Consider the following 20,204-nt stretch of genomic DNA (forward strand, 5'->3'; position numbering starts at 1 on the left):
CCGCATCAGCTGTCAAAGAAAACTAAGATGAACTGCCCTAAAGAAGCTAAATATAACATCATGGATTACAGGGAGCCACTAGTCTTTAGCTCATTACCAGATTACTACTGGGAATGCCACACCTGACGTACCTCTGAGCCTTCGAAACAAGTCACCGTCATGAGGATGTGGTTGAAGTTCGTGCAGCTCCATCTCAACACGTACATTCCTGCTTCATTTCCTTCCTGTCGCAGTTTGTTGATGGCATATTCGGTGCTGAAAGAGTCAATGTGCAAATGAACAGAACCATCAAATGAGCAGTTGCATCCAAAAACTATTAATTAATAAAAAAACCAGGAGAGTAACCCTAAACTTGGAACAAAAACATATCATCGTAACTTACAAATATTTATACTATTATTAAAACATAATTTAATTGTGTGCATTACACATGCTCACATTTATCTGTATAAGAGCAAGGGAAGATTTATTATGCTCTTAGCATGCTTATTGGGGAAATTCTGCTTCCAACACAGTTGGAAGTTTCTTAAGCACAAAAGGAAAAGCCAGAAACATGGACAGAAAGGAAAATAATTCATTCAGCAAATTAAAAATAAAAAGCAAATCTTTGTACATCCATCCAGAGACTCCCAGGGTCAGCATAGATAAGAGTAGAGTTTACCTTTGCGTACCTAAAATATTCCCATCTGCTCAACTGATGATTATAGTTATTATGAAATAAGTCTCAAAATATTCCTACGCTGATGAGGAGAGAATTGGTGACATTATTTTTTCTTCTGATTACATGAGAAAAGTTGTCCTGCAACCTTTTGGTAACTAATACTGGCCATTACAGAAGCCTTTTAAAGCCAGATTTCCTCAGCAGATTCAATATGCAGAAGAATTAGAGAACTAGTTATTCAAGTGGGTCAATTCAAATCAAACCATTTTACTAACCAAATGGGCCCGTGGCATCCGTTTTTTATGTTGTGCTCGATCAGTGGGGGAGCCACATCTGTGCAGAGATAATGGTGGGCATCCGCTGTAAGCCTGAAGTATCCATCTATCAATGATGCAAATGACAAGGCCTCATCATGTGAGGACAGTTTTAATTCCTAAAACAAACAGATATTTTAGTCAAGAATTCTTACAGTTCTGTTAAAATATTTCAAAAATTTTATTCACAGTGAGTAAAAAATTGTTCAGAAAGACATGACAGAAAACCACACATATTAAGGAGGCCAACAGTGACCATTCTGCACCCTCCCTACTTATTACTGGCTAGAAACTCACTCCCTGGCATGACTTGCACTCTGCTGTAATCCTGGGTGAGATCTGTAACGCAAGCTCTTGCAGTAGTCATTGTGAAACCTCTCAAGTTCAGGACTAGGGCAGGCATGTTGGATTTGAAGCCAAGGAGCTTTGGTAGCTCCTTTCTAAATTCTAACAGCTGACAGCCCACAGAAAGAAAAAACAGTTAGGACACTAAAATTAGTGACTCTCCTCCTCCTCTCTCCCAAGGTCCCTCCGCCCTCCCCCTCACTGAGCTCCTCTTTCTTGACGCTGCTTTTGGCTGTCCCAGGCTGTACGCAGGAAGGCCACGGGCTAGAAGCACAGCTAGGAGATCACAAAGAACTTGGGGAGCTGATAAACTGCTATGCAGTGACGAGTGCAGAGAAATAACTGTCTTCATCAACTTGCTGCTCTTCTAATTAGCACTTCTGCATTTGTAGACTGTTGAAGGCAGCATAGTTAACTACTATTCAGAAGTCCCATTAGGAAATGTTCCCCAAGGAGGTTGTCACCTGTTGCCCAACAATACTTTGCCACTACTACAACCCACAGGAGGGGACACTATCCAGATTTGGATCTTACCATCCTTTTGTTATCCTGCTTGTTAATGCTCACAGTAGACTCCTTGATGACAATGTGGGTGATTTCAGGGAAATAGGAAAAATTGTTCCATAAATCTCGAATTTTGTGTTTTTCTTCATCCTTTTTGGTTTTGCCATCAGATTTTTTCTTCTTCTCCTTTTCTGTCTGTACAGACTGCAAATATATTTGGGATAAAAATTTATTAATAAAAACTCTTTTTTAGCACGGTGCTTTTACTCTGAAACAAAAATTCACAACAAACCAATCTTCTACATCTAGTTAATTCTAGATGCCTTTTGCACTGAATTATCAATTCTGTGATCACTGCCTGTACTGCCAGGACTTACTTCTGTCAAGACAACTTTCATGACGATGAAAGAAACCGGTTGAAGAAAAGTTACCACTATTATTATTGCAAACTAGCAGTAATAATAGTGGTAGAACAGGGCTGAAACAGTGATACGGAAATTTCTGAAATATGTACATGAAGTACTCTTCCTGAGCTCAGCCCAAAAGCCAGAGCGACATTCTTCTCATGACGCCTTCCTGAACTTCTGCCGACAGCAGCTGGGAATCTGCATGCAGACCAGAATGACACTGGTCACCTCACAGATCAAAAATTACTGAAAGCTATTACTAGCTACGTACTTAAAAAATATAAACGTTCAGACTAAGCAAAGCTTCCTGCTAGTCACTGAATGCTTTTCACTGAGATGAAGTGTTTGGTTAAGCCATTTAAATAAAAATAATCTCCAAATCAGTAGAAACAGAAGCCTTACAAGAAACAGGCTGTACTTCTTGCAAGCTTTTCGTCTCAATATCCGTTCTTCCTTCCCTCCCCCTCATTAATATTATCATGTCAAACAGAAATTCTCCACCAGAGATAATTAGCTTACATCTAAATGTAGTGGAGCACAGTGTTTTCAGTGCTACAAAAGATAGCTATCAGTAGGTTTCTCAGCACAGTAGGGAACTGAGGCAAGCAAAAAGAGGTCCATTTGTTCGTGTATTGTATGTGGAGAAAAACTACAGAATATGCCATAATCCCTTCAAGCGCAAAGTACATTTAATATTTATTCACACAAAGTACAAAAGAGGCTAAACAAAGTGAGCTCAGCAGCACTGAAACAAAGGACATCATATAAAATATCACTGGCATGAGGAAGCTTAGCTTTAATGTCACTATATTTTAACTTACTCAGGAAAAGTCTATCAGTATGAGTAATTCTGGCGTCTGGGGTAGCGAAACATACAGAAAAAAACGTAAGCAGACCTTGGTATCAAGACAGAGCACTAAACTGTAAGGGCCTCCACATGAATTAATCTTTCATGACTTGAATCTGGTCTGGCAGGTACGGTAAAGTCTTTAGTTTTTCTGGGGAAACTTCCAGGTGAAGAGGCTGCCCAGAGAGTATGTGGAGTCTGCATCCTTGGAATCGCCCAAGACCAGAATGGCTAAAGCCCTAAACCATCTGGTCTCACCTCAGAGCTAACCCTGAGCAGGAGGCTAAACATGACAACTCCTGAGGTCTCTTCCAACTTGAATTATCCTACAATTCTACGAAAGGAGCCCTTTTAAAAAAGAAAATGCTGATCTGCAGTGTCTGAAGATCATGTACCCTTTTTAGCAGTTGTTATGCCCCCAGAAGTAATCCTCAAATTATCCATTTACCAAGGGATACTTACATTTGGCTTGAGCCTCCACTGAATTCCATTGTTTCCTGTCACGATGACTTCATATAGCGGAAGGATTTCATTGTCACCAGAATTAAATCTATTTATTTCATTCTCAGATGAAATCAGCAGAGATGAAGTCTCAAAAATTTCTGCTCCGTAATGTTTAGTCAAAGTCTCCATTGTTGATAAGTATTTAACTTTCAGATCACGTGGAGACACACTACTGTCGCAAATGGTTTTGTTGTTAAACTCTTTAAGGAAATGCTTGAAAACATTATTTATCCGAATCCTGGTTAAGAAATTCCTTTGTCTGATAGTCTTGTTCAAAGTTTCAGGAATATAATGTTTATAACTAGGAGGAAAAACAACAGTATGAGTTAATACAGTGGATTCCTAAGTTTTTAACTCTAAAATGTGGTACTGCCTTACATTTTGAAAGTAGTTTATAGAGAGCAAGACGCAGCAAACCACTGTGCAGTCAGTACTGCAGAAGCAGTTTATGGCATTAGCAGCCAACAGGAATTCAGATAACAACCTTACCTGTAAGCTTTATAGGCAAATGGATATAGTCCACCCAAATCAGTAACATTAAATTGCCGCTTAACAACACTGCCATTTCTCAACTTATTAACCTGGAATCCTGAATTTACACCAAGTATGCAGCACATCGTATGCTAGCTGGACTAGCTGCACAAATTTCATATAATCTTCAGGTAAGAAGTAATTCAAATTTTCTATTTCATATCCCAATTCACCAGATTAGGAAGACACACAGAGCAGTATTAGTGTCAGTTTATAACTCCTACGTAGACCGTGCTAGGTAAAATGCTTAAGATCACTTCTGGAAGAGAAGTGAAGCATATCCAACAGCAAGGAAGAATTTATCCCCACTTACCTGATATCTTTGGGAAGCTCTGGAAGTTTCAACTTTTTGTTGATGGCATAGTGAGAGATTGCAAGGACAGCCATTCCCAGGCATTCATTTTCAATTTCATGAACTTCTTGATCATTTTTAGGGTCACGGATTGGTGCTAGGCCTTTCACTAAGTCATATTGACCCTTAACAAGGAGAGAAAACGAAAAGATACTAGGTCTGGCATTTGTCATGCTAGCAACCGAAGTCACAAGATCAGAGGCTCTCCTTGAGCAAGAAAAGAGTCACCCAAAACTGAAAGCCATGACAAGATAGGGCAGAGGAAGAAGATAAGAGCTATGCAGTAAGATGCCGTATTCTCTTAGAACAATGAAACGAGAATGTAGGCAAGCACTAGTCACCCCACAAACCCTGCCTATTTGAGAAGAAACATCAACACTTGTGCCTGACAAAAGTTTCTTAAAATGATGACTTGTGGAACAGGTGGAATCATCACAAACATCGTCACAGCACATCCATCCCATACACAGTCTCTATCGTCCGGCAATATTCACTAAGGTTCCTACTCATTGTTTTTACCCTTTTTGCTGGCTACCAGAAATGAAAAAAAAAAAAAAAAAAAGTTTATTTACATGTTCTGCATACAGCCTGATTGTTCTCCATTAGGAAATTCTCTTTTCTCTATGTTGTGTAAAGTATGGCCAATAACAACAGGTAAGGTTAAACATTCAGTAAAGCTTGAAAATAATTCTTTAAAGCAGACACAATTTCTACTGGATCGAATAGTTGTCGTGTTACTGAAATGGCACAGACATTTGCATGCAACCTCTTACCTGTGCAAAGATGTATTCTAAGGAGTTTGCGTCAAGGATCGGGGTTCCTTCTGGAACATGCTTCTTCTCATAAGAGTTCTTTGACTTCTTTGGGGAATGCCTCCACACGGAGGGTTCATTTTCACTAGTCCCATGCCAGTTTGTAAAGTAGTATCTTGCAAGAAAAGGAGAAATAAACTTTAAAAATCCGGGAGAAAATCCTCAGTTTATATTAGATACATATTCTAAACTTGCAAAACAAAATGAGGCACATGTCAAAAACCTTCAAGCTTCTGCCTCAGTGTAAGAGTGCTATGCCTCTAACTGTGCACTAACCAATAGTTGACATTTGCATTCCAAATTAAAATGGCTCATCTAAAGGGTTAACATGGCTTCAGACCTCCTCCTCTATAACCGCTGGGTGCCTCCCTCCAGGCCACAGCTGGAAGTACTGGCAGCTATGCACTGGGATTTCTGCTTCCCTTTGGTTTTGGATGGAGATGGTGAAAAAGACACTAATTCAAATCATCCAAGTTTAAATGGACACAGTCAACCTTCCGTGTGTATTACAAATAAGCTTTTTACTCTATCTGCACACAAGGCTTTTTGAAAACCTGCTAAAAGAGTTGGCATCTGCTGCAAATGAATGAAATTGTTGAGATCAAGCATCTGTCAGGAGCTTTTGAAAAAGCTTTGTCTAAATTGTGGCAGAAATTTCTTTCCGAGTTCTATTAAGATTTTACATCACATAAAGCTTAGTTAAATCTGGTTTGAATCAATGTGCCTTTTGCAAGAGTTCATGCCTTGCACGTGATCATGACGTAGTTACAATTAAAGGGTTACAGGAGAGCAGGTTTACCCAGCCGCTAAGTAGGAAGGCTTTCTGTTAGAATACACCCCTAACTCCAGAGAAGCATTTGGCACTACCTAGAGCAAACAATGCAGAAGTACTTACTAATACAACGGGAGGTGCAAAAGGAGACTTTCCTGATGGACAGTGACCACAGTGAGCTCCACATGATGTTACCACAAACTCTTGACAGATAAGATTTTATTGTCTGCCTGAATCAGCAGAATTGTAAGGAGCTTGTGTGACCAAAATTAAATTGAGATCAACTTACAAACGTAAAAGACAAATGAATGTGAATGGTAATAAGCACTGCACATAAAAGGAGAAGTAAAGAAAATTGAGTGGAAAAAAACTAAGTGATATCCAACTCCTGAATTGGAAATACTCGTTTTCTGTATTGAAAGAAAAAGCAGAATAGATGAACTACCGTATCAACTACAGGCGCATTTGAAAATTACAGATAACAAATCTGTGTAAGTAACAAATCATAATGTTGCCCAAAGAGTTTCAATTCAAATGTAACGCAACAAAAATTGCAAGAGGCGTATCCTGGAAGACAGGAAGAGAGCGGGCAGGCAGCAAATCAGTCAGCAATGCTTACGAATGCTACAGGACAAGACAACCCTCATGCAAGAGCGCAAGTTCTAAAACATGTGACTGTAATTTCATGGTTTGTCTCTGACCAGAATGGGAGTTCATGGATTAAGGCCCAGTTCTGCAGTGGTCAAGTCTGGTGTGTACCAGCCTCAGTGCAGAATCAGGATCCTGAAGAGCAGAAGAAAATTAGTGCTCTTAGTTTAGGACCACGTGTTTTCATCACATTATCTGCACAGTAAGTTGACTGCCCATATGAAGAATTATGTATTATTCTACTCTTAAAGATACTCTCCACATCATGTTTCTGTCCTTTCTATTTTTTTGGTCTTTTTAAGACCCAAAAAGCTTACATACATAGCATGGGTAGGAACACCAACACACAACTACACTAAAAACTCCCTACACATCCTGTAAGATACTGCAGAAATCCTTTGGTTTAAGCACAAAAAGCAAAAGGAAAGAAATTAAATCCTTCTGCCTCCAAGAAATACTTTTTTTCCACATGCTACTTTATAAAATGACTGATAATTAATAACACCGATTGTTCAGTTATTTCCTGAAAACAATTATGGGCAAGGTACTGTGTATTGTTTGTAACTGCGTGGAGAATTTGTTCCTTTACCTATTAGACTGCCACAATTAAAACAAGACTTAGAAGTTACAATAAAAATTAAAGCCCCATTGTTCGTGGAACCATATAAAGAAAGCAGGAGAGTCTCTGCCTTGAAGGGACTGATTGACTTGTGGCAAGGAGAGAAAGATGATTATTATTCCACTTTCAAAGACAGAAACGGGAGCACAAGTTTTTGGATTCAGAAGTCCTGCAGAAGACCTAGAAAGGAGATCCATTCAGTCTGGCCAAGGAGTGGAGAAATGCTGGAGGGGCACCTGCTCTTTCTTCTCTTTCACCTAAAGGGGGGACTCTGACAACCATTCTTTCCCAGATTTCCAAAACCTCTACCTTGGGTCCCTTTGCCATGCTAACAAACACTGCTACCTCTGGCTTAAACACCATCCAGCTATGAAATAGTTAAGCTTGTGAGCTAATTAGTCAGGATATTACAAAATACTGTGGTTTCTTGTGTTGTAGGCTCCTTTTTCACTCGATGCAAATACAGGTCCTGTTACAAAGTTTCTAGTAAAAAGCAAGTCCTTTCAAAATAGCACCAAAAGTATACTAACTAGCATGGATTTTCCAGGGAGAAGAGGAAGGTGGGAAGTCCACGCTATCAGAAACGAAACTCAAAGCTTCCAGCAGTGGAAGAAAAATCTAACATCTAAAAGCATTTCAAACTACTAAGTCACATACCTTCATTTTATATACGTATAATTTCAATAGGAAAAATCAAACCTATCAATTCAATGAAATCTCAGAAGTAACGTCAACATAGAACTGATTTGGTCTCTCTGAATGAATATATATATACACAATCTCATACAGTGCACTATTAAAGAAGCCCAGACCACTTTCCCTTTTCAAAAGGAATTCTGCCTCTCAGAGAGCTCTGAATAAACAATATTTAGAGAACAGTTTCACAATCCTCTGCTGTTCATAATTTCTCAGTGCCCAGCCCCCTCTCAGTTCAGGTTTCCAAGCCAAGACACCAAATAGAGAGTAAACGAAAGAAAGGAAAACCCCACTTCACCAAGGCACTGCAGTATTCCTGGGGAGAGAGGAATCTCTAGATTTTAGCACCTAAATTTATGGAAGTTCCTGGAGTGAGTCCTCATCACTCACCCGAAGTGGAAACATACAAACACTAAACACAGTGGAAAATATTTTTTAAGAATTAAATTGAAATTAAATCAAAAACAAAGCATCAAGCTTCTAATCAGAGGATTAAATTCCCACAACTGTATGTTTAAAATACCCTCTTTTTTCTTCGATAGAGAAAAGCAGACCACATCAAAGAATTCCAGGGGAAAACGTCCCAGATTCAGATTATACGAAGAATTTATTATTTTTTATTATCAGTATACTGTTAATCTGACTAATCTCTTCCAGCAAGAAAGGGCACTTAATGCTCTGTAACAAGCTTTTAGAGTCCTCAGAGCTTTCTTTAAAGAGTCACTCAATTCCACTCTTGTAGGGTGTTTATCTGCCAAACTTAATCACAGCTGTTTAAATCCAAGATTAGCTGAGGTTAAGTCATTAGTGCTGCTAATAACAGCATTTATGCAGTGTTGCAGAAAAAAGAAAATACTGTAGTATCCTCTTCCTCTTTTGAATGTAGGTACCAGTGCCATGATTAATTGAAAAGCAAAGATCTTTTTGTAAACTGGCAGTGGTTTTTTTTCTCATAACAATTCACCCAATAACAGTAACAATTCCAGTATAGCACAAAGTGTAATCAGAACTGGAATATTTTACAGTTCAAAGATCCCATTTACAAAGCTCTCTTCCTGTATCTGCATAAGCAAAGTGGCTGCTATTCTCTAACAAGCCTCGAGGACCGTTTGGATGTACAGCCTGAGCCTTCTATGTGCCAGTTCCCTCATTAGCATGTACAAGCGATAATGATGTTGATTACCAAGAGAAAGATACCACAATGCATACAGCTATACGAGCACCCGATTTTAGAAACGTTTGTCTCTGTGGCCTAAACTGACCATATATATGAGTGTTACATTTTATGCCCAAGAGGGGTATTACGTAGAAGCTTATTTTCTTATAGCTGTTCCTTGAAGGATCAACAAAAATGTGATGATTAGTGCACTTGCTTCAGGAAGATGGGCAAAGTTTCAGAAAGTTCAGAAAGTTTCTAGACTAATTATTCCTAAAAGCAAAGTTTTTTCTATGTATTTCTCTCCTACATGACACACTTGAAGCTCGTACTGATACAAGAAGAAAAGTCAAAATTAAAAAGGGGGAAAAAGCACAGCATAATGTGCAGAACCGCATTTCTGTCAAAACAGAGTAACAAAAAATATGTCAAAAAGGAAGGACATCTTTCCTTTAGTAGTGAATGCAGTAGTGCTCAAGAGCTGTCAATTCTGCTGCTTTCCCTTTGCAGCGGATGAGAGCCAGTACACCCACTCTGCCCCACGTATCTCAGCAGGGAACGTGCTACATTCTAACATTACCCCCTGAAGTTCAGCCTCTTGGTATGTATGGAGGATAAAGATCCTGCCAACAACGGCTTTGATTTTCTGATGCTTTCTCCAGTCTAGTAACTGCCACCCGCAGTCAGGCCACATGGATTCCCCTACAGTTCTAGAGGAGAATTTCAAAAGCAACAGCGTGTGGCTTTCTCCTTTCAAGCTAAAAGCAAAATTCCCATTGACTTCAGCAGGAGCACAGTTCACTCTGAACACTTCAAATGGAAATTGAAACATGCAAACTACTGGTATGATAAAACAACAGTTCTGAGCCATTTTTTTCAATTTAGCTGTTAGACAGTTCAGTCACCTACTGTTTCGTGGATATGGGTTCTTGTGGTTTTCAACTTCTGGGGTGTTTTTCAGGGTTATATAGCGAAGATGAAAAAAAATCAGGAGACGTTTAAAGCTTTTCCTGTTAATCTCTTATCTATGGTGTGAAGAACAAGCTGCTGCTTTTGGTTTTACTTTTTAGCTTCCTTAGTGAGTTCAGTAGTATGAGTTAGAGCATCTATCTATTGTCAAGACAAATGCCCCAGTCCCCACGGAATCATTTTTCAGATGTTCTACACTTACCTCATTCGATAATGCAGCCGGTGAGAAGTTTTTTCATCTATCTTAAAGACCTGGTTTGGTGCGTACCAGAGTCTTTTGTTCTCATCAAACAGTGCAAAGAGATTATGGCACAGAGGAGATATAGCTGTCAGAGGAAAGAAAGCAAGCACATGAATTCACAAGGCCACAATATGCACAACCTAAAACCATAAATACATAAATTATCTGATCTTGCAAAATACACCATAACGAAAAACTGACACAAGGATTAGTTTAAAGCAATTATTAGAAAAATATGACCAAAGGGGAACTGCAAACTGTACTGGTTGACTCCACTGATTGTATTATGTATTAAACAGCCTGACATTTCTATTAGCTATTTCTACCATGGAATTTATTTGGAAGTTGATTTTGCCAAAAGTCTGAACTTAAAGAGGAAAAGCCTTAAAAAAATTCACCTTTTCCAAATCACAGAAATGGGTGTTTTAACGGAACCACTCAGCAACACCACAACTTTGTTCTCAGTTTTGCTTTATTAATAAATTTTGCTCCCATAGCTGAAAAAGAAGGCCTTAGGAAAATGATCAAAATCCCCTTCTCATTAGCAGACAGGCACAAAGCGTAACGTATCATTTTTCCATTCTTAGCTAATTCAACAGAGGGTTTTCCAACAAAGAACAGACTTTAACTTGTAGGTCTAGGCTGACCTGCTTTAACCTTTGCCTTTACATCATCCCAGAGAAAAACAAGCTACGGTATGTTTACAGGGCTGCTTTTGTTTGAATTCCTTGCTTCAGCTTCCTGTTCAATAGGAGGCAGTACCTTTTTGCAAAAGCCCCATCCAGGCAAGCAGCTCGGCCCCAGGAGCACTGAAGCATGTGCCTAAGTGCCTTTCTGAATCAGGGCCAACTGCTGAGCACATTGTTTGGGTCCTACAGGACTCAGTGAAACCAATTCTGCTTCGAATTTGTAAGAGAGAGAGCAAAAGAGAAGAATAGAAACCAAGAAAATAAAATCTCAGCAACCTAATTGCAAAGTTCACAGGAGATGGGGCTGGACACCCACTACTTCCAGCCAGCCAACCAGCAGCACGTAGACGCCGTCGGTGGTTTAGCTACGCAAGCAGTGATTTACAGTGGAGAGCAGCATCACGGGCTTGCTGAAATGGGTAAGACTTTTGTCCTTCACACTCACTTGTTGAGGACTTAGTAAAGTCCAAGAGAAGGCTGAAAGAAGTTCCCTTAAGGAAAGCTCACCTAAAGTCACTTCTTTAAAAGTTGTAAACTTCCTAACAGAAATTACTGGCAGCAGCTGCACAGTATATGGGCTCACACCTCTACAAAGAGCAGCGGCTCATAGCTCTTACAGGCTGACACAAACAGGTTTTAAGTACTCTTTATTCTCATTAAAACTATTCAAAAATAATATGAGTACTTATTTGATGAGATTTGTCCTTCAGATTCCTATCATTCCTGTCTTTAGAATGAAAGAGAAGTAATTAGGTAAATGAACTGGAGGGTGCTCAGTCTCACAGGAACGAAGATGGCGTGGGAAAAGAAAATACTGTAAAACTGCAGAAAGCTCATGCTCAGAAACAGGCAGTTAGATGTTTATACAGCTGGATTTACTACTCCCATATCAGCTGAAGAGTATTTAGTATTCCAGGAACCCTGGGAAATAGAAAATTCAAGGGGATAAAAGAACCTCAGAAGTTCAGAAGTGTAAATGCAGAAGTACACTACACCTAAGATTCATGAGGCTCAAACAGACTAAATAGACTGGTTCCAGTAGAATTATACAGATATTCAAATATTTTGCTGAGTCAAGGAACACAACAGCAAAGCAAGTTTTCATTATACATTTCTGTATTACCACAATTGTGCAATTAGAGTAATCTTAACTGGTGAGTTATTAATACTACAGACATTGTAATTCTGCAGAGGAGTGTCAGGCAACAAAAGAGAAAATTAAAACCGGGGAAGCAGCAAATGGGTATATTTTCTCCAATTAGTCCTCTCCAAAGTAACACGGAACAGATCTCGACAGGCTTACCAACTAGTTTAAGGTAAAAATATCTTTGTGTAACATATTTGTACACTGTGTCTCCTCTTCTCCTGTAAGAAGCCTAATGAATCTCACTAAAAGAAATCAGCACTTGTATCTGCCAGGGTGAGAGATCACCATTTTGCACGGATCTCAAGAAAATCTCTTCCATTCCTTCCACTCTGAACAATTTGAGAACTGCCCGAGCAGACCCTTGGAAAAGGTTTCCACACTAGACTTTACATCACGTGTACGTTTTCTACACGTATTGACTGACGTGCACAGGACATACCACTTTTAATGGTGTCATGCCTTGTCACTGAAAACTCATACAAAATCCATATACTCACAACACCTCCGCGCGGCTTCAATGCACAACTCTTCTGAGGTAAACTCGCCACTGGTATACCGAATGGGATCTTCATCTTGCAGGTAGAAAAGTATTTCTAACCCCTGATGCTGAGCTTCCAGGTTTACTTCGCTCTTCTTTGTGCTCCTCATTTTTGCACAGAAAGCCATAGCTTTGCAATCTTCTTTTACATTTAGATACTGAAAGTGGAGGAAAAGTATTTAAAGAAAACATGATGGAGAGTTTGATTGATTTGGTTCCATGCTTTTAATTGTCAGTTCAGTAGCAAACATTCCAAAACACAAATATCCATATTAAAGGAAAAAAAAAAAAAAAGACAAAAATAGAAATGTGACTAGAAATAGACTATTTAGGTCACAGAATAAATAAAATGCAATCCATAGATAAAACTAGAGATTGCTTGAAGGTACAAAATTGAAGGCTCAGTTTGGTTCATCCTTATTTCTTGTGAAAATATTTGTCAGTACACAAATGTGTTGCTTAGGAAGGTTACTGAACACTGTGATGAGCTAGGCACAGCATTTCTCGATGTTTTCATATTGGTAACCTGATTATTCAAAGCCAACATTTTTCATAAATGAGGGGAAAAGTGAAGAAAGAAATGTCAATGGTTATTCTGTTTCTGGTAACTGTTGCAAATAATTCCCCTCAGCTGAAGTTCTGGTCGTTCCACAACTATTCTGAAAGGTTTCTCTTACTGTAAAGCAGGAATAACTTTCACATCCTTAAGTATCTAGCTGATTGAAAAACAATACTTGAGGTTGGCTAATATAAACAGTACAATTTACGTTTCCTTAAAAAAAAAAAAAAAAAAAGTCAGCTTCTATTTTTACAATCTATCTTAACAGCCAAATACTTCTGATAGCTTTCTGCCATCCCACCCTTTGGTTTTTTGAACTCCCTATACTTTGTGTGTCATGGTGAACAGTGGGCTTAATGAAAGATCTTTCAGACTGCCAAGAAGGCATACAAGGGAGCTCTGACTCGAAAGGAAAGGTGCGTGACATTTTATATTTGGTACTTAAATAGAAAGGGCAGAAAGGAGTTAAGTGACCACAGACTTCATTTACTCTAGGGTCTGTGTTCCACGTTTTACTAAGCTTCAGTTCAGTTAATAACAAAAGCCCAAACCACCAATTCTGTAGTTTACAAACATAATCCTCCCACCGAAAGACAAACAAAACCAAACCTCAGAACCCAACACACCTGCATTTATGTGACTGTCTGATCCTCTACACGACTGAAACAGATTATCTTCACGCTCTCCAAGAGCAACTTGTACCTGGCTGGAAAAAAATAAAAAGTCAGGAATTCCTTTGTACAGCACCTGAGGCACCAAATACTTGGTCAGGCTGATAAAAAGCCATGTGCAGTCTGACAGACTCTTCCCATTAATGTAACCCAGATTCAGATCTAGTCAACCAAAGACAGTCAGAGCAAGCGTCCAGGAGTGCAGTCCACACACTCTTCGTAAATCTACTAATTCCTTTTTCCTCTTTGGGTGCACTGGTTGAGAGGCAAACAAAAAGCTAGTGGAAAGTCCTGATTGTTTTATTGTTTTTTCATATTTTCAGAGCATCAACAACCTGTCTGGTCATGCCCACGGCAACCCTCAGCTGCAACACCAAAGGAGTATTTTTCCCTTTGATTCACCTCCTTCATGGATTTTGAAGTCACTTCATTCTTCATAACTTTTAACTGAATATTAGCAATTGTAATTATTCCCTAGACCCTCATTCCAGACTGTCAGGTTCTGTTATTTGTCCTTTTACTCTCCTTTGCTCTGTCGGAGATGCAGAGCCTTGGCTGGGTGGCAGAGGATAAGGAAACTGCCCACAGGAGTGAGTAGCACTGCAAGGCTCCCATTTCTCTTGGAGGAGCCTTGTTCACAAGGAACTTAGCAGTAACTTCCATGCCTTCAGGCAGCAGGGACACCTTCCAAGAGCCTATATTTTTTTAAGCCTTTCCCATGACCACAAATAACCTCAGTATTCTGGGGCTGCTTTGCAAAACTACCTCGACCCAAAGGTACAGCTTATCTGTATCACCTGAAGCAAACTGGGAAAACATCAATACCAGTTTTTTTTAAATGGTAGGTGTGACACTGCCTCTATTTAATGTAGTGTCTGCTGCCGGGGCCGTAAAACCAAAGAGGTGCTACAGGGATGCTTAAGAAGCACAGGAGGAAAGAGTGGGCCTTGGTAAGGAGTCTCCCTAGTCCCAGTCCTGATGACAGAGCACGGAGCATCGGCGAAGGAGATGGCACGTGCGGATGTTCCTCTTCAAGGGGCACAGGCACCGTCCATCCGCCACTGCCCCGTGCTGTCAAGGGGAAACCAGCCCAGCTGCACCCCCGGGACTCACTAACTGGATGTGGCAGTAAAACACAAGTGCCATGATGTGACTACACCAAACGTGGCAGTGCTGCTGCTGTGGTAAACGTCGCCCATCACTCATCCGAGGCTGAAAGACTCCTCCATCTGTATCCTCTATCCCTCCTTTCTCTCTTCTCCCCTCTCTCTGCCAACACATACTTGAACTAAACACATACTGGTTTCGCTGCAACAGCATCAGGCCTTAATCCCACCTAGCAGACTTTAAAGATATTGCTTTGTAAGCCTTCGGCTTAGTTTGGGGAAAGCCTGGCACGGAACCACAAGCTTCCCTTGTGCTTGGAAAGTGCCCAGCAAGCATCACACAATCATAACAAAAATAATACTAAACAGCACAGCACAGATTTACAATTAAATTGCATGTTCCTTTCATCTGTGTCACGTTCATGTTGAATTTGAGTTTCTAGACACATTCCCTCAGCAATAATATGGGGAAGAAGTAATTGAGAGTGCCATTACTGGAACGTGCAGACAAGCCAGTGATTATGTCTGCACAGCACCAGAAAATGTAAATGCAAAAGGCTAAGGACAGAGCTGTAATCTAACTGAAAACACTCCCTTTTCAACGACGTATCTTGCAACTGAAACTCAATATATTTTAATGTCTGCGTGGGCATAACATTAAAAAGATTGTCTAGAGGTTTTAAAATGCGAAGGGAAATGTAAAACCATTGCGCTTGCAGATTCATAAATCAAAACTGTTTTTTTCAACATAGAGTTCCTTGGTTTTGCTTAATAGCTGGTGTTTGTTTCTAATCGAGGCAGCAGTTCCCAGAACACAGAAGAACCACACCGCTGCTTTCTCTGCAGCACGCTTCTGGGGATGAGAGGAGAGTCCAGCGTCCAGCTCCCACCTTGCTGCTCACTACCGAGCCTTCCCGAGGCTGCTGCGTTCGCTGTCAGCAAAGCACCTTTTCAGAAGGGCATGCTGGCGGTCTGAGAGCCCCCACTGACCTCTCCCCGGCCCCAGGATAACACCACCGAATGCCCCGGTCCCGAAATGGCCGGGCTCCTGGCCCGGCCTGCCCTAGGCCACCACATTCACCTCAGCGCTCCAGCCGAAAGCCCGCCTCACGCAGCCCTGTCACAGCTTCATCGGAGAAGAACCCTGAGGGGAATTTTAATCCTTTGCCACTTGACAGTTTCAGAGCCTCAGTGGAGCACTGATTTTTGTTTATCTTCTGCAGATTATCTCCTTCCCTCCTGAGTGTTTCGCTGATGAGCCTGTGGGCACCGCTGCAGCCCTCCCCTCACCGAGTTCGTTTTGCTTGGCTCACGCCACGCTCGGCGGGTCTCATCCTGCCCGGCAAGCCCATCTCCCAGCGCCCACGCCATCCTCCGCCAGCGTCACCCAGCGTGGCGGGGACACGATGACAGATGTGCCCGACTCTGCTGGAAGCCGTGCGACCGCACAGCCCTCACTTTTCCCAGAGCACGTTTCTCTTCACCGCTCTCTGTTCCTCATGTGACAACAGCCTTCTGCGACACGCGTTGAGAAGATATGTAGGGCAAGATAGGAAGGCTCTTCCCAGACACCATCTGCTAACACCACACCTTGAAAACTGATGCATTAAAGTCTTTTGAGCTCTCCCCAGCGCGAAAGGTTTCTTTCATCACTGAAATCCTGCCCTACCTACACACACATACTTGCCACCTCCTTGGAAGCCCATATTGGAGCCGCAGAGTAGCTCAGCTAGCTGGCGCGGAGAGCCAACTCCCAGCCTGGGGCACCCACCAGCAGAGGGGGACAATGACTCATCCTTCTCACAAAGGGCTTCAACCACTAAATTTGTGATTTTTGGTGCACGGGCACATAAACAATACCATGGCGTCAACAAGTGCGAAAAGTGACATCTGATTTATTTGGACTGGGTCACCCAACAGACCTAAGACCTGCAAAAAGCTTTCTGTCCTCACACACAGATGAGGACCCCATAAAAATTTGGTATCAGAAAGATGCAAAGTTAAAACCTGCAGAGAGGGAATTCTAGAAGGCAGGTTGCTCAAAACCAGTTTGCTTCTGGTCTGGCTACTGAACTATTAAGTCTTAATGAAAATTTGGAAGAAAAGTATCTGGTGAAAACCTCCAATTTCTGCCGCAGCCAAGACGCCGCAGCCAAGATCTCATCAGTTCAAGCCCAAAACTCCTGGAATTTCTAAGGAAAAGAGGACAAACATAAAACATTGTTGAATAACCCCTCCCAACCCCCAAATGCCTGACAAGTCAAAGAAAGATAAGGAAGAGGAACAAACTAAATACTTCAAATCTATTTGCCAATCTGTCCCTGATCAGAAGGCAGCTGTCAATATGCCAGCGGGGATGGAGGAGCAGGAAAAGCCAACGGGGCTGCGACACCTCCTGCCAAGCTGGCACATTCTGCACCCGCTGAGAGCCCACGCTCTACAAAAATACCCAGAAATACAAGAAGCGTTTCTCTAGAATAAGGAAACAGGATTAAATTGTCAGCTGGGGGATATTTCAAGGTATCAGACACCACAGAAACTGGCTCCGTGCTCCACCAGGCATTTGTAAATCTCATCTCACGTGAGCTCACACGAGGCTCTGGATATCCCCTAGCTCTGGTTTCCTACGTGAGCAACAGAGTTGTACACATAAAACGTCTTTGCAGGCAAAGACAACAAATGAAACCTCCACGGGCTCTGAGAAGAAGCTCACCCAGCTCAAGTCCACACTCAAGCGGAGGCAAACCTGTGCCCTGAGACTTGCTTGGACCTGAAGACTAAGTTTTGCTCCCTGCACGTTCTGGGGAGCTGACACAAAAGCGAGATGCGGACGGTGCTGCTGCCCAGATGCAGGAAGGCGCTGGCCCCGCCGCACCTCCCCAGCCATCATTGCCAGGCACTCGAACCCCCACAGCCAAAGAGCTGGAAGCAAAACGCAAAGCTGGAAGGCCTGTTTCAGGGAAAAAAAAAGTCCCTAAAACACAAGGAGAGGAAAATCCCAGATAATATCTGACCAAACCAAAATTTGGCTTTATGCACCATTTACGAGCTCTTCCTCTTTTTCTTCTCTCGCAGCCTGCTTAATTTCTTGTTTCATGGAAAGGACACAGCCAGGGGGGATGTTCACGATTGCTTACGCTCACAAAGCAATATGTAGGCTTTCCTAAAATGTTCTTTTTGAAAATCCAAACCCCGTTTATTACAACGAGGTTGCCTTCTAAACTGTATCTGCGTCCTGTCGGCGCATACGCGCCATTACTTCACCCTCGCGATGGATGCGCTCACCGCCTCCTTTTTTCCCACGGGACCTTCGCTGAAGGCACCGTTTGGGGTTGGCTTTGTTCTCAAAGAGTTGGCTTTGTACTCAAGGGTGATGCCGCCCCACGTTGTTTACCTCTGCCCCACAAGCAGCGTTATTAATTCCCCTTGGGTTTTTCTACAGTATTCATTCTGCGATGTGACTGATCTATGTTGTAAAACTCTGTTTAAAACATCGGGCTGAGAGCACAGAACGGAAATTTTCAGCAAAATTAGTTAACATTAAAGAGTAGAGAAGTTCTTAAGAACCGAAAAACGGAGTGCACATGATGGGTAGGTCCGCCAGCCTTCACCGTACGCGCGCTTACACGAACAGACGTGATATATTTCCATTTTTAGCAATCTTAACTCTGAAAAGCAGAGGATGCAGGCTCCTATAGCGTTCACGTACTGACTACTTCAGACCAGACTGAGCGCTTTATGAACCCACTCAGGTCGCTGTCACACTATGAGAACTCAGCGCGCTCATTTCCTGTGCTTTTCCAACTCGATTTCAAAAACTTCTGCGAATTTCGTGACATGTCACCTATGTGGGATGAACGTTTTCAGCTCGCTCGAAAAGCTGCGTGGTAATTTACCACGTTTCTCGTCTGGTCTGTAACTGCAGTGGTAGACGTGTGAGCACGCACACAAAGTCCCTTTTTCCTCTCTTTTCAGCCCAGTGCTCCTTTGGACACTAACTGGGCTTCCCCTGGCTGGGCCGCTGTGGAAGGAACAGCCACCGGCGATTCTTTGAGCTTGCTTCTAAACTATAAACTTGTACCAAATCCTTCCTCATCCCCAGTTTCTGGTATAAGAACAACTTCAAATGATACAGTCTGTTATTATATCCCTTAACAGTCAACATTAAGCAGCTTTCAGCTAAAGCAGTACCTTGGAGGTAAATATATCTGCCTATCGAGCTTCAACCCACCTTGGAAACCTACCACACCTCCCGCACAATGACACGATTTCTGTTATCACCACATAGCCAATGCTCCCAAACTCCTATCACACGCAAACCAGATAAAAGTTCTTTTGTTGCTCCTGTTTTGTTCTGTTTTTTCCCATAAACCGACCAGCTAAAAAAAAAGCTTCATTACTAAACCGATGCTACTGGGATTGCAGGGGGATTCCAGGCCTGAAGAGGATGGACAATCAGGTTTTTATTCCTGCCTGGGACATTACACTAACGATCCCTTTCCTTCCTCCGAGTCCCCCTCCAGGCCGCTCACCTACGTCCCCTGTGCTGCGCCAGCACGCGGCGGCTCGCCCCGCGCGGTGGTGACGGAAGCCCGCTGGCCGAGAGCCACCCCATCTTCCCAGCAGGGAAGCAGGTCTTCAGGAAACTCGGCCTCTTCCTGGTGGCACGGCGCTGATTTTAGGGCTTTCCTGAGGGTCATTTCAGATGTGTGGAAAAGCTTGCGGGACAATCGGCCGGCGTGGTGAAGAGCTCCACAAACCCACGTTTTCTTGGAAGAGGCAGCGGTACGGGCGTGCGAAGCTCGTTGCTTCAAGGCTCTGCTGGCAAGTGATGCTCGGCAGGTCGCCGCCACGGGCACGGCAAGACCACGCACGTGTTCTTAGCGTGCTAAAGCTCCGGTGCAAGACACTGCCACGCAGAAGGACCGGAAGAAAAAACACAACAACACGTGTGACAACTGAAACACTGCAGGGACTGACACCGGCACGCAGCTCGCTGCCGCGGGTGCTCAGGCCAGAGCGGCCACCTGGCCGGGATGGTGCTCCCAAACAAGGGGACCCAGCGTCCAGCAACGTGCTGGGACTTCTCCAAAGCTTCAACACCTCCCTTCTTCCT

The 20,204-nt window shown here is 42.2% G+C and overlaps 1 protein-coding gene across 2 annotated transcripts in view; it reads right to left on the reverse strand.

Moving 5' to 3' along the window:
• Nucleotides 1-20,204, reverse strand: part of JAK1 (Janus kinase 1) — a 55,710-nt gene that overhangs the window by 14,834 nt on the left and 20,672 nt on the right. The window contains exons 2-12 of one of the 2 annotated variants that reach the window (XM_035333799.1): nt 20,192-20,195; nt 18,374-18,379; nt 13,938-14,017; nt 12,712-12,910; nt 10,340-10,463; nt 5,239-5,392; nt 4,427-4,590; nt 3,541-3,883; nt 1,855-2,028; nt 937-1,094; nt 132-255 (exon numbers count right to left, since the gene is read on the reverse strand). In XM_035333799.1, coding sequence (XP_035189690.1) covers nt 132-255; nt 937-1,094; nt 1,855-2,028; nt 3,541-3,883; nt 4,427-4,590; nt 5,239-5,392; nt 10,340-10,463; nt 12,712-12,910; nt 13,938-13,943 — 1,446 coding nt within the window. In that variant the 5' untranslated portion in view covers nt 13,944-14,017; nt 18,374-18,379; nt 20,192-20,195. The remainder of the gene's footprint in view (nt 1-131; nt 256-936; nt 1,095-1,854; nt 2,029-3,540; nt 3,884-4,426; nt 4,591-5,238; nt 5,393-10,339; nt 10,464-12,711; nt 12,911-13,937; nt 14,018-18,373; nt 18,380-20,191; nt 20,196-20,204) is intronic. The other variant, XM_035333798.1, reaches the window with a different exon arrangement.

This window comes from Oxyura jamaicensis, chromosome 8, assembly GCF_011077185.1.
Source record: "Oxyura jamaicensis isolate SHBP4307 breed ruddy duck chromosome 8, BPBGC_Ojam_1.0, whole genome shotgun sequence".
NCBI classification, from domain to species: domain Eukaryota; kingdom Metazoa; phylum Chordata; class Aves; order Anseriformes; family Anatidae; genus Oxyura; species Oxyura jamaicensis.